We start from the raw sequence: 13034 nt of genomic DNA, 5'->3' as shown, positions 1-13034 counted from the left end.
ATTTTACTTAATGGTATTAGAAAACAAAGAAATGCGAATCAATTTGGGAAAGAAGTACCACCCAGAAAGACACCTGCAACAAGTCGTACACAGCCATGTTAATCAAAGTCAGACGTCCTGTAACAGATGAATATCCGTGCATACTAATGTCAGTGGCAAAGACCATTCGAATATTCCAGTCAAAAGTTTTCAGCATAATCAAGAAGGATCATTGTTTTAGTGATGAGGCCAACAAGAACTGGTTCGTCAAGATGAGGCTTCCAGTCATACCTCCAGCTGAAATGTTGCATACTTTAAAGATCTTGAGAGCATTCATGTTGTTCCATACGAAGACATACCGGTAATAGAACACACCGTCTATAGATTTCTGTGCGATCCGATTGTTGAAATGGGAGTTGAGAAACCGTCTTCTTTGCACATGAATTGAATTATGAAAAGCAAATGGAAGAGCATGTGTATTTGAACATGTAAACAACCTTATGATGGAAGCTTTTGTGAAAGCAACAAAATTATAGTGAAATAATAACCGAAAACTGTGACACAGACTATAAAGACGTGATGGGGCTTCAAATTCGTTTTAACAAAACTACTCAACGCTCTGTACCTGTCCTTCTGTATATCCTTCTGGTGTTTCAAATTTCTATTTAACCAGTACTAGTTTTTTGGAATTATTTGTGCCTTACAATGAGAATTACAGCAAATATTTATGTATATATATATATATATACATAAATTCTAAGCTCTAAAGGAAGCAATGAATTGTTTCGTCCAATTTGTCATCACTAAAGGGGCTTAAATGAGAGACGTTTTCGAAAATAGCATGTATATTATTCAAGATAACTTAAATTAAAACTATAAGGTTAGTTTCATATGAATATATTTCCGCAGCTTTGGCACCTGTACAGAACACGAGGAAAGACACAGATGGGTATAATTCTCATCCGCTCAGTGCAGAAGGTAAGGTTTACTAAAGAAAATTACGTAACTCAGTCCAAAAGGTAAGCTTTACTGAATTTTTTAATTAGTTCAGTCCAAAATCGTAAGAACCATTGTATCCTTCTAATTAGCCTAATACAAAATTTAAAAAGTATTGCACTTCTCAGGACATTATAGTTTTGAGAACTGATTTGGAAAGAAGAATAAATTATTGTTCCAGATTATTATTTTAGTGAATGAGAGATTAAATTATCTTATCTTGTTTTAGTGTTATTCCCCTTTTTCTGCAAAGAGCTTCTCGTCATGGTTCACTGGTTTGACAAGTAACACAGCTATCATTAAGACACTTTGTACTGAGCCATACCGTTACAATATACAATATGAACAACAAGATGGAAGAACTCATACCGTTACAGTATACAGTAAGAGTATCAAAATGGGAGGCAGTCATACCGTTACAATATACAATAATAGTATCAAAATTGGAGGCAGTCATACCGTTACAGTATACAATAAGAGTATCAAAATGGGGGCAGTCATACCGTTACAATATACAATAATAGTATCAAAATTGGAGGCAGTCATACCGTTACAGTATACAATAAGAGTATCAAAATGGGGGCAGTCATACCGTTATAGTATACAATAATAGTATCAAAATTGGAGGCAGTCATACTGTTACAGTATACAATAAGAGTATCAAGATGGAGGAGTCAAACTGTTATGATATACAATAGGAGTATTAAGATGGAGGCAGTAATATAATATAAAGGTGACAGTAATGAACAGGCACTATAGTGGCGCCCCAAACGTTATTTCACGAAGACAGAAGCATGTAATTTTGATGATTCGATCTACACGCACACGCAAACAAATTCTCACAATTCGTCGTACACACTGTCCAAATGCCCTTTCAGACTTTAATATAAGCGTACTGTCTACACAGATATGGTGTGTGCAGTTTCTAATTAAATGTTTATCCATTTACGTCAACGATACTTTCAAAGTTGTTTCTCTCACAACTACAGCCCTGTACAAAACAGCTGAATTATTAACATCAGAGTGTCTTCCTATATTTTCTGTTCAGAAAATTTCTATAAACTCATGGCATATAATATTGTTTATATGAAAACTTAATAATAATAAGAACTTAAAGGCATAACTAAACCTAATTTTTTGTATTATTTTATATTTTCAGAAGCTTCGATTAATGTTATTTCACTTGATAACACGTAAAAATAATGCATACCGTTATTAAACTATTTTAAACGTATGCTTAGTTGTCTATGGTCACTATTTGTCAAAGAAACTGTATACATAATTTATTATTAGCAAAAGGCATACTTCTGAGAAAAACAACACGTGTTTCAGTTTAGCCGATAAAAGTAAGTACCTGGTTTAGGACAATAGTTTATATTGATTTAAATTAGACAACATGCTCGGAGTGTTCTAGTAACTTTCATTCAAGTAAGTATTTCAATAGAAAAAAAAACAAACCTTGTTTTGGTAATTTAATAATAAACATTGGAAAACCCAAATTATGCATGTACAATATTCATCAATAAATTCAACAGACCCATATTAAATCGGCGATAAGGTAGGTTTTATTTTGCATTTCGCGCAAAGCTACTTGAGGGCTATCTGCGCTAGCTATCCTTAATTTTGCAACTATAGGATAAATGGAAAGGAGCTATCAACACTACCCACCGCCAACTCTTGCGCTACTCTTTTTACCAAGGCGTGTATATTTAGTGATGGGGATTTTCACACGCTTCCCGCAGGTTTGGTTTGGTTTGGTTTGTTTTGAATTTTGCACAAAGATACTCGAGGAATATCTGCGTTGGCCGTCCATAATTTAGCAGTGTAAGACTAGAGTGAAAGCAGCTAGTCATCACCACCCACCGCCAACTTTTGGGCTACTACTTTACCAACGAATAGTGGGATTGATCGTAACATTATAACGCTCCCACGGCTAAAAGGGCGAGCATGTTTGGTGCGACCGGGATTCAAACCCGCGACCCTCAGATTACGAGTCGAACGCCTTAACATACTTGGCGATGCCGGGTCCTGACTCGCAGGTTACAAGTGCAGCGCCCTAACCTAACCACCTGATGATAATATGTTTTCGGACACACGTCGATAAAATTCAAGGTTCGATTCCCCGCGGTGAAAATGTTTCATAGTAAATAGTGATTTAAATTAGTTTAAACTTCTGGCTTTATTAATAATGTTGTACCTAAATTCTGGAAGTGTTAATTATAAGTTGAATTACTTGAAACTATTAGCTGTGTGAATCATAATGTGCCGCTTTTGAAACAAATAATTTTATTTTTTAAATAAAAAATGGTTTGTTTAATGTCGAAACTACCTATAGTCGGTAGTTAGCACAGCTGATGCTTCATCACTGAACTTGTTTGTTTGTTTGTTTAAAATTAAGCACAAAACTACAGAATGGGCTATCCACTATGGGCATCGAAACCCTTTTTCTAGCGTTGTAAGTTCTCAGTTATACCGCGGTGCCACTGAGGGGATCAACTAACCCATAGCTGAAGTTGTCTAAAGATTTCACGCGACAGAGCACCGTGCCTGTTATTTAGAGATCCTGGATTCATGTTTCTGTCCTACAGTTATCTTTCTCAGATCGGCTTTTGTAGGTGACATTTTAAGTTTAAAAGAGTTACTTCTCTTATCCCAGCAGAATTTAAAATTTTACTTATATAAACAAAAAGACAAACTAGTTGCCTCAACTATTAGCAAAAACAAAACTCCCTTGGTTTTCTTCCATACAGACAACATCAGAGGATATTCCTGAAGAGGAATATTCCTGGTAAACCACTGACAACTTCAGTGATACCTGTATCATTTTAAATAGAGTTCTTATATAAAAAACTAAGCAAATATATATTGGAGCCTTCAAAGAGCGCGTGCTTAGCTTTACCTTCTCCCCTTTTGATATTTATATGACCATTTTTTGCCTCCTAGACCACGGTTCAGGTCCTGATCCTAAAGTAACCCCTTATGTATCAACTTTTACATGTAACATGTCTGTTTAGAAAGCGTCTTTCACTTAATTTTAACAGTGTTTATAACATAACAATTAACTTCATCTAAGAACATATCACATATGTCCAATATGTTGGCTTCATGGACTACATTACTTTTGTCTCTTGCAGATTTACACGGACCGAAGAAAGACAGCTTGCCCAGCCAGATGATTCCGAACGTGCCAACAACCAACTCTTTGACAGACAAATCTCGTTTGTTTTCGTCAGACAAAGGTTGATTTCATTCTATTTTTACACCGTATTTTCAAAATTAAAATCAATGAATGAATACACTGTAAAAATGTAAGCTAAAATGTACTGTTTTATTGTTTGTTTGAAGTTAAGCACAAAACTACAGAATGGGCTATCTGTGCTCTGCCCACTACGGGTATCGAAACAAAAAGTGATACCTAACAATTTTGAAAGTTTTTTTAAGATATACTGTGTGTGTGTGTTTTTTTTTTATAGCAAAGCCACATTGGACTATCTGCTTAGTCCACCGAGGGAAATCGAACCCCTAATTTTAGCGTTGTAAATCCAAAGACGTACCGCTGTACCAGCGAGGAACTTTTAAGATACAACTCGATAGCTTTCGAAATGAAGAAGAAAAGACAACCTTTCAAAAGTGCTCGGGTTATTACACGGTTTTTATTCATTTCTATCAAGACTTCCTGAATCTTTGTGTTTTTCTAACACCGTGAAAAGTTTTAATGTACTTCACTGTTGTACAACTTTTTTTTTCCTATTTGGACAAGGCTTCATCACAGACTGTCTTCCTGGTGATCTACAATCCTCCATCTAAACCTTTTCTTAAAACAAGATATCTACTTCAATATTTACGGCCCGGAATGGCTAGGTGGTTAAGGCACTCGACTGGTAACCCCAAGGTCGCGGGTTTGAATCTCCGTCACATCAAACATGCTTGCCCTTTCAGCCGTTAGAGCTTTGTAATGTAATGATCAATTCCACAATTTGTTGGTAAAAGAGTAATCCAAGAGTTGGCGGTAGGTGTTGATGACTAGCTGCCTTTTCTCTAGTCTTACGCTGCTAAATTAGGGACGGCTAGCGCAGATAGTCCTCGTGTAGCTTTGCGCGAAATTCAAAAACAAACAAGACGACTTTTTATTTTTAACACACCTTTCAACCTCCATCAAAAAATAACGTGCAGATAAATATGAAAGCTACAAAAGTCAAAGGTACAAAAAGTTTAATGTTCGAGACTAAATTTTTCGCAAGTATTTCCTCACACTCAGAGTAAAATGACTTGAAATGTTTCAGGAAACATTGTTAATATTGATTAAGATGTGAATGTGCTATTATTATTGTCAGTGTGGCAGGCAAGTTTAGCATTGGAAAGAATACACTTACTTTTTAGTTTACTGTTTTAACTACGAGAACATCTTATTCTTATATTATTTGTGGTTAAAAAATTAAGAGGAAAACGATTAAATGGAATAAATTAGTGTCATCTCAAATTTTCATAGAGAACCATCAAATATCTTTCTTAATATTTTTACTTACAGAGGTGAAAGGAAGTGCGGACAGTCTCGAAGGGTCAGTTAAGATGACTAAGGGTGTTGAAGATGGAAAAACAACTCAACTATCTGACGTTGCGCTTAACAGTTGTAAGTATATTAAACACATACAATATTAGAAATCACTGTAAAAATACAAATATAATAGTTTATTTTCCTTCTCTCATATGTTTATCTAATCTGATACAGTGAAACTATGAACATCGTGTGCAAGTTTATCTAATCTGATATACTGAAACTATGAACACCGTGTGGAAGTTTATCTAATCTGATATACTCAAACTATGAACACCGATACCGTGTGCAAGTTTATCTAATCTGATATACTGAAACTATGAACACCGTTTTCAACTTTATCTAATCTGATGTACTGAAACTATGAACATCGTGTGCAAGTTTATCTAATCTTATATACTGAAACTAACAACACCGTTTTCAAGTTTATCTAATCTGATACACTGAAACTATGAACACCGTGTTCAAGTTTATCTAATCTGATACACTGAAACTATGAACACCGTGTGCAAGTTTATCTAATCAGATATACTGAAACTAACAACACCGTTTTCAAGTTTATCTAATCTGATACACTGAAACTATGAACACCGTTTTCAAGTTTATCTAATCTGATACACTGAAACTATGAACACCGTGTGCAAGTTTATCCAATCTGATATACTAAAACTATGAACACCGTGTGCAAGTTTATTTAATCTGAATTGCTGAAATTATCATCACCGTTTGCAAGTTTATCTGATCCGATATATTGTAACTATCAACACTGTGTGCAAGTTTATCTAATCTGATGTACTGAAACTAGATCACCTTGAAACACGTCATGCGATTAGTGACGAGCACATGCAACAATTGTATTTGTATTTAGGTTTTGTTCCTCTGTTAATAATAAAAGTTCTTGTTTATTTTGACATTTAATATACTATGTTGAGTGGATATAATAGTAAAATTGGCTGTAGTAAAATTAGTAATTTTTTGGATTATTGATGGTATACAAACAATGGTATAAATATATCTATACATATAAATATTTGGATCACAGTAAACAAAACTATTCATGTAGTTCATTTGGATATTTGGCCTTTGGTGGAGCACAAAATGTGAGCTTTTTGTGGCCGTTGAGTTTGCGCAAGAATTGTTCTAGTCGAAAGATAAAACGTTTTTAACAGTTTAATTAAAACTGTTTAGAGATTTCATAACCATTTTTTACTAAGATAAAAATATTTAAGCATACATTCTGCATTGAACACTTGGACTACGCACTAACAAACGTACTGCGATAGGACTCCGCAGCTAAAGAGAGGAGATACTGAGCGAAACGTATCTATTATCGTATTTACAACTTCTGGTTAAATGTTCTCCATGGGTTGATTAAAAATGTCTGATTTTTTTCGTTTTAAAACTTTCAGCTTGAATCTCTTTCTTTTCTATTTCTCAAAATATTATTTTTACTTTTCACAGCTTTTGAAAACATGTTTTCACGTAAGTATAAAAGTCTGTAAAAACTCCAATTAGCTACTTTTCTTTTTACAGCAAATTCAAGCAGCGCTATATCAACAACCCCGGAGAATATTTGGATTTTGGTGTGGTGGGTCTTACATTATTGTAACTTGCAACTTTAGAACGTTTACCTCTTGAAGTTAAAGTTCACACTTCCAGTTGCACCGCCAAATTTCTATTTTCCAGAAGCAAGACTGTAAACCTTGGATTTGAATACCTTACACTAAAGGATGTAAAATATGTTGTCACTCTAAAGGTTCAAACAAAATATTTCGCTGTAAGCCATTTTAATACCGTAATTGTTGGAGAAAGGTGTCAAACCAGTACAATAATGTTATTCTTGAAAAATGTGTCAAAAGTTTGGTTGGTCGATCAACTGAAAAGTTTCAATGTGGAGAGGTAAGCACCATCTAGTGGTTAAAAGTATAAAGTTAAAATGAATACCAGGATCCATCGTCTTCGTCAGTTTCCTGATGCTCCGATGTTCCAATTATAAGGTTTCTCTACTTACATCCTGAAGACATAGCGTATGCTTGTTAACTTTCAAGCATATGGATGACGAATATGATGAAAGAATGAATCATCATCGTTACCTTGTTTATAAATAAGTTAATATTTTATTATCTAATTCAAAGCTCAAATTTAATAAGGAACTGTATTACTTCCGACTTAGTCTTAACAGATAGATTTTTGACTTTGTCTGAGAGATAACTAATTTTAAAAGGTGTAAATGTATTGTATGTACTATAAGCATCTTACTAGCTAAATTGTGTCTAGCTCGGTTAACTGTATGATTATTTTCTGATAATTCTTGCATCAAATTACAAAATACTGACGTTCTAGTACTTATTAGACAACTATTTAATAAGTGAGACATGCTTCTTATGTACGATGTATGTGTTTTCGTTTGCTGGACTGAAAGGTTCTCAGTTGTATCATCGTACTTAATCAGAAAATTGTCAACATGATTCAGCTATTAAAAATAATAAACTTTTGTGTCGTTTCAGATAAATAACCACCTATGACCTTTAACACTCCTACGAAAAGTGGGGCCTAATAGGCCCCAGAGCAACTTGAAAAGTTATTAATATTAGGCTAATAATTTTGTATTTAAATGAAATTGCCATTTAAATCCATTAATGAATGGATTAACGAGATTCCCACTGTCCCTATCTACTATCTAGCGAAACCACAGCCAGGGGAACGGGCTTGGAGAAATCAGGACTAGAAACGTCTTTTCGTAGGAATGTTAAATTAAAATTTGTCTAACTCTCACCAGGGACAGCCTCAGGAGAGTGAGAGGCCTGAGGCGAGTATTCAGAGTTCTCGAGTTTGGATACTAGTAGTATAAAATCGGCTCGACTACTGAGAGGGTACCTCAGTGGCCTCGCACTAAGGTCGGCTCTGGTTCTCACCAAAATATACGCAAAATAGTCATCATCTTCCAGTTTGGACTTGAACCACAAAATGTGCTAACATAAATCAACATCATTTCTTCGACTCTCCGATATTAAGATCACACAGTTTGCTCTTTGATTCATGTGATGTATCATGATAAACCTTCACAATAATAGTGTAAAATCTCAGGTAGTTACAGTAAGAACCCGATGTGTTATATCTTTCAGGTACAAAATAAAAACTACAAGGAAATAACAAATGACGGTTCACTGGTAAACAATAACTAAAACCAAACTACCTAACAAAAATTAAAATTAATTTTATCTAACACTTCAATATCTTGGTAAATATTATGTAACTTACAGTATGTTTCTTAGTTCGAGAAGCGTGTTGTTTAATTTGTTTTATACTGTTTATGGGTTCAATTGTTGGTGTAAAATTCTTAGTACTTACTTCAATCATTTTTCTTATGTTTAAATGTCATCTCCAGTAACTATAATCCAAACTGTCTTATATCTTAGTTTAACAGTCATACCCAATTAATGTAGTCCAGACAGTCTTGTGTATTATGTTTAAATGTCATGTCCGATTACTATAATCCAAACTGTCTCGTATCTTACGTTTAACAGTCATACCTAATTAATGTAGTCCAGACAGTCTTGTGTATTATGTTTAAATGTGATTTCTAATTACAATAATCCAAACTGTGTTAACCATATACTGTAATTCAGACATATTTGAATTTTATGTTTAATCCTCATGTTGAGTTACCATAATCCAGACAGCTTTACATCTTAGGTTTAACTATAATACTCAGTTACTGTAACATAAACAGTTTTGTGTCTTGTGTCATACTTGGTTACTGCAATCCACTGAGTCTTGAATCACATGTTTATCTATCTTAGTTAAATCATGGAGAACAGGATTTCATGAGCAAAATCGCATTTCTCATTCTCAAAGAGAGCAGTTTTACTCAACAAAACCAAAACTAAAAGGTCGCTATGTTGTTTTGCGTCATTTCTAAATACTCTACGTGTAAATATACAGTTTTACACACAGCCACCTGTAGGACTGGGAAGTAGAGAGAGTGTGTTATTTTTGTACTCCTGAGGCAACACTGTAAGAGATTGCGTTTACTGTGAATTTTTATACTGCTCTAGCTAAGTTCAAGGCTTTTCTCCGTTTGTTTATCTACAGTTATTTTTTTGTCCTGAGGCATCGTTTGCCGTATGGGATAGAATATACAATAAAGGCTTACAAAGCTCTAGGTTTGAAGGTCTAACACATCAGTAATCTGTAGTCGTTGTTATGTGGTGTGTAAATAATGCTTACAGTTTAAAATAGAGTAAGTGCAGACAAGATATCATTATTTTATCAAACGCAATACTTGATATTGGTTTTATTTCACTAATAAAAAAGTCACGTTCGTTCTATACATTGAATTGACTCATGTTTCTGACCGAACTTCAAGATGCTAAACGTTGTTGCTTTTCATTCCGCTAACTTCTGTTTTATTTTCAATTTTTCGTTTGTTTGTTTTTTCCTTTTATCATTCACTTTTTTAACTTTCGTCTTTGAGAACTCTATCAAATAGTTCCACGTGGTCAAACTGAGCGAAATGACATCTTACTTAAAATAATTTATCTATTAGATGAGTACTATTATTTTATTGCAATTCCAATAATTTCCAATGAACGTAATCAACGTTTAAATTCTATTAATGGCATCCAGTTTGTTTGTGGTTTAGGAAGATTATAATATCTTGTTAAATGTATGGTATATACATAGAACATTACATAATAAACACCATATCTCCCTCTTCGTAATGCTTTGTTTTAAATAATTTTTTTTATAAATGTGAGAATATTACACAATGTTAACACATTATATTGCAGGTCGCTGCCGAAGAGGTCTTTTGCATAATGCCAAAGCTTATGTAGCTGGATAAGATACAGGTAACAAGTATTAGTTAAAACATTTATTACTATACATTAAAAAAAAACTGATCTAAAAACTGCTTAAACTCAAGATAACTATTAAAACTTAGATAGAGTGATAATCTTTGGCATTGAGCAAAAGAAAACCTAGTAGCTGTGAATCCAAGCAAATAAAATGTACACTCTCTCCCTAGTAGAAACCCAGTAGAAAATGTAAGTCACGTGAGAGATGATGCCTTTTCATATATTATTATGATCTCCTCGTTTGTTTCAGAATTTAGCGTAAAGCTACATAAAGGTCATCTTTGCATATAGGTCTCTAATTTGAACTGACAGACTAAAAGAAAGACAGCTATTCAACAGTACCCTCTCAACCTCAACACTTGGACTACTCTGGCCAAATTGTGGGATTTTGCTGTCACTCTTGTAGCGCACCCATGGTCTCTAAGTGCGGAACGTGTTTCACCCATAGCAATTGGTCGCGAACTTTGAACCCTTGGATCCATAGTTTAAGCCTGACATCAACTAGCCTGTGCCCGACCTGATTATTGTATAATAGCCATGTAACCGTAGCACTGACATTACCCTTTGGTAAAAATATTCATTCAAAACCAAGACTTGTAGTTCAAAAAAGCAAGCATGAAAGATCTTTATTTACTGACAACAGAATTTCATGGTTATATTTTTGCAGTTATTTTCAATTCATTTGAAGCTTATCCAAAAATTGCCTTTCACTATTGACCTCGATGTTAAATAGACAGACATAGATATATTTTGTATTTCTAAATATAAAGATACACTTTTGTTTCTAGACATAACAAAACGTTTTTATTCATTCCTATTGAGTAAAACGTTTAAATGTTTGTACTTATATACTTATATAAAATAACAGTTCAATTTCTAATAATATTATGATGCTTTTCCTACACATAAGTGTTTATGCGTCTGTTTTTAAATTATGTGTAATGTTTTATATATAAATATTGATTGGAAATATTTTCCTCATTATTGACCCTTGTTTTTAAAATCGTAAATATGTTTTATTGGTATTACCCTATGACATGTATAGATATGAGATACTTAAATTTGCAATCTCCTAACAAATAATGTTGTTTGTTTGTTTTTCTTTAGGGGGGTCATATATTCCAAATGTTATTGATTAGTTTCATCATATTTACACACATTTTCTTATTATTTTGTTTTGAATGTTCTGGCAGTCGATTATTTTATAACATGTTTAAAGCTGTCTTAAAAAAAAAAACTTTTAACATCTTTTAGACCTTTAATTAAATAGACAACATAATTACGCGCCATCTACTCGCAAGTTCTATAACTAAATGTTTTAAGTTTAAATCACAATGACACACTTCTTAATGGAGTCTACGTTTTAATGAATATAAATATTATAAATATAAAACTCAAACTGGTTTAAAATATGTTTCTTAAAGCAATATACAAACTCAATAATCTGAGACATATAGTTTTATTAACACTCCTACGAAAAGTGGGGCCTAATAGGCCCTAGAGCAACTTGAAAGGTTATTAATATTAAGCTAATAATTTTGTATTTAAATGAAATTGCCATTTAAATCCATTAATGAATGGATTAACGAGATTCCCACTGTCCCTATCTACTATCTAGCGAAACCACAGCCAGGGGAACGGGCTTGGAGAAATCAGGACTAGAAACGTCTTTTCGTAGGAGTGTTAAATTTAAAATCCCTGAATTAAGAGATAAGTACACGTTTTTTACAGGCAGTTTGAATGATGTGCTCATATAAATCCTCAAATATCATAATTTCTGGTAAATAGAAACATTCCTACTGCATATCTGTATACACTAGTTATAAAACTTGTTATCAACTTGGTCTCAAGTTTCCCAGTATTGTGGATTCCCGAATACTGTGTCTTATTTTAGCCCTTTCTATTCTTAAGCTCTTTTAAATACACTTCACAAAATGGTCAACCAAGCAGTTCTACTATTTAGAGGAAAGTATACACGTAACATTACGTGTAAAAATGTTCTATATGCATATATATTGTCATTATATATATATAAATCAGTATCTCTGTACAAACACGTGTTAACCAGATAAACTTTAAATGTAAAAAACACAAAATAAATTATCATTAACTTTCAACGTCAAAAATCGATGAAGAAAAATAGACTTGACCCGTGTTCCTTCAACAAAACTCAAATAGATACAAATAGATGTTACACCAATTGTAAAACTTCAGGAAGAGTGTTCTTCGAGAAAAATATTTGCAGTAATAGAAACACCAAACCGTTGCGGATATCCGTCTCCCAAATTATCTCTCAAAGGCAGATTAAAAATTTGGTATGACAAAAACAACAACAGGAGAATAAGAGGGAGACATAGATACTTGTATCTGTAATGTCAAAGGTTTTAACTACCATATAAGAGGTAATGGAAATGATGGTAATATTCCTATATCCTACCATTTTGTTTTAGAATTGACTAAAAAGCTCAAAACTCCACTATATGATTCTCTATTATAGAGTATCGTGCAAAGTTCACTAAATCCATACTTTTTATAATAGGTACCGCAGATTACTACAAACAGATATTACTGTTGAAGGAAGAAATCAAACACCAAGTATCTAAGCTAGTCTTAGTTTGCTCGACTTATTTTTAAACATTGGTTAT

At 33.5% G+C, this 13034-nt stretch overlaps 1 protein-coding gene across 2 annotated transcripts in view; it reads left to right on the top strand.

Moving 5' to 3' along the window:
• Window positions 1-9861, top strand: part of LOC143225654 (lachesin-like) — a 119776-nt gene extending 109915 nt beyond the window's left edge. The window contains exons 7-10 of one of the 2 annotated variants that reach the window (XM_076455450.1): window positions 889-957; window positions 4110-4214; window positions 5504-5605; window positions 7064-9861. In XM_076455450.1, the coding sequence (XP_076311565.1) occupies window positions 889-957; window positions 4110-4214; window positions 5504-5605; window positions 7064-7152 (365 nt within the window). In that variant the 3' untranslated portion in view covers window positions 7153-9861. The remainder of the gene's footprint in view (window positions 1-888; window positions 958-4109; window positions 4215-5503; window positions 5606-7063) is intronic. The other variant, XM_076455451.1, reaches the window with a different exon arrangement.
• The last annotated feature ends 3173 nt before the right edge of the window (window positions 9862-13034 follow it).

The sequence above is a fragment of the Tachypleus tridentatus genome, chromosome 9 (assembly GCF_004210375.1).
Source record: "Tachypleus tridentatus isolate NWPU-2018 chromosome 9, ASM421037v1, whole genome shotgun sequence".
Taxonomy (NCBI): Eukaryota; Metazoa; Arthropoda; class Merostomata; order Xiphosura; family Limulidae; genus Tachypleus; species Tachypleus tridentatus.
Note: the sequence above shows the minus strand (reverse complement) of the source record. Positions and strands in the feature narration are given on the sequence as shown.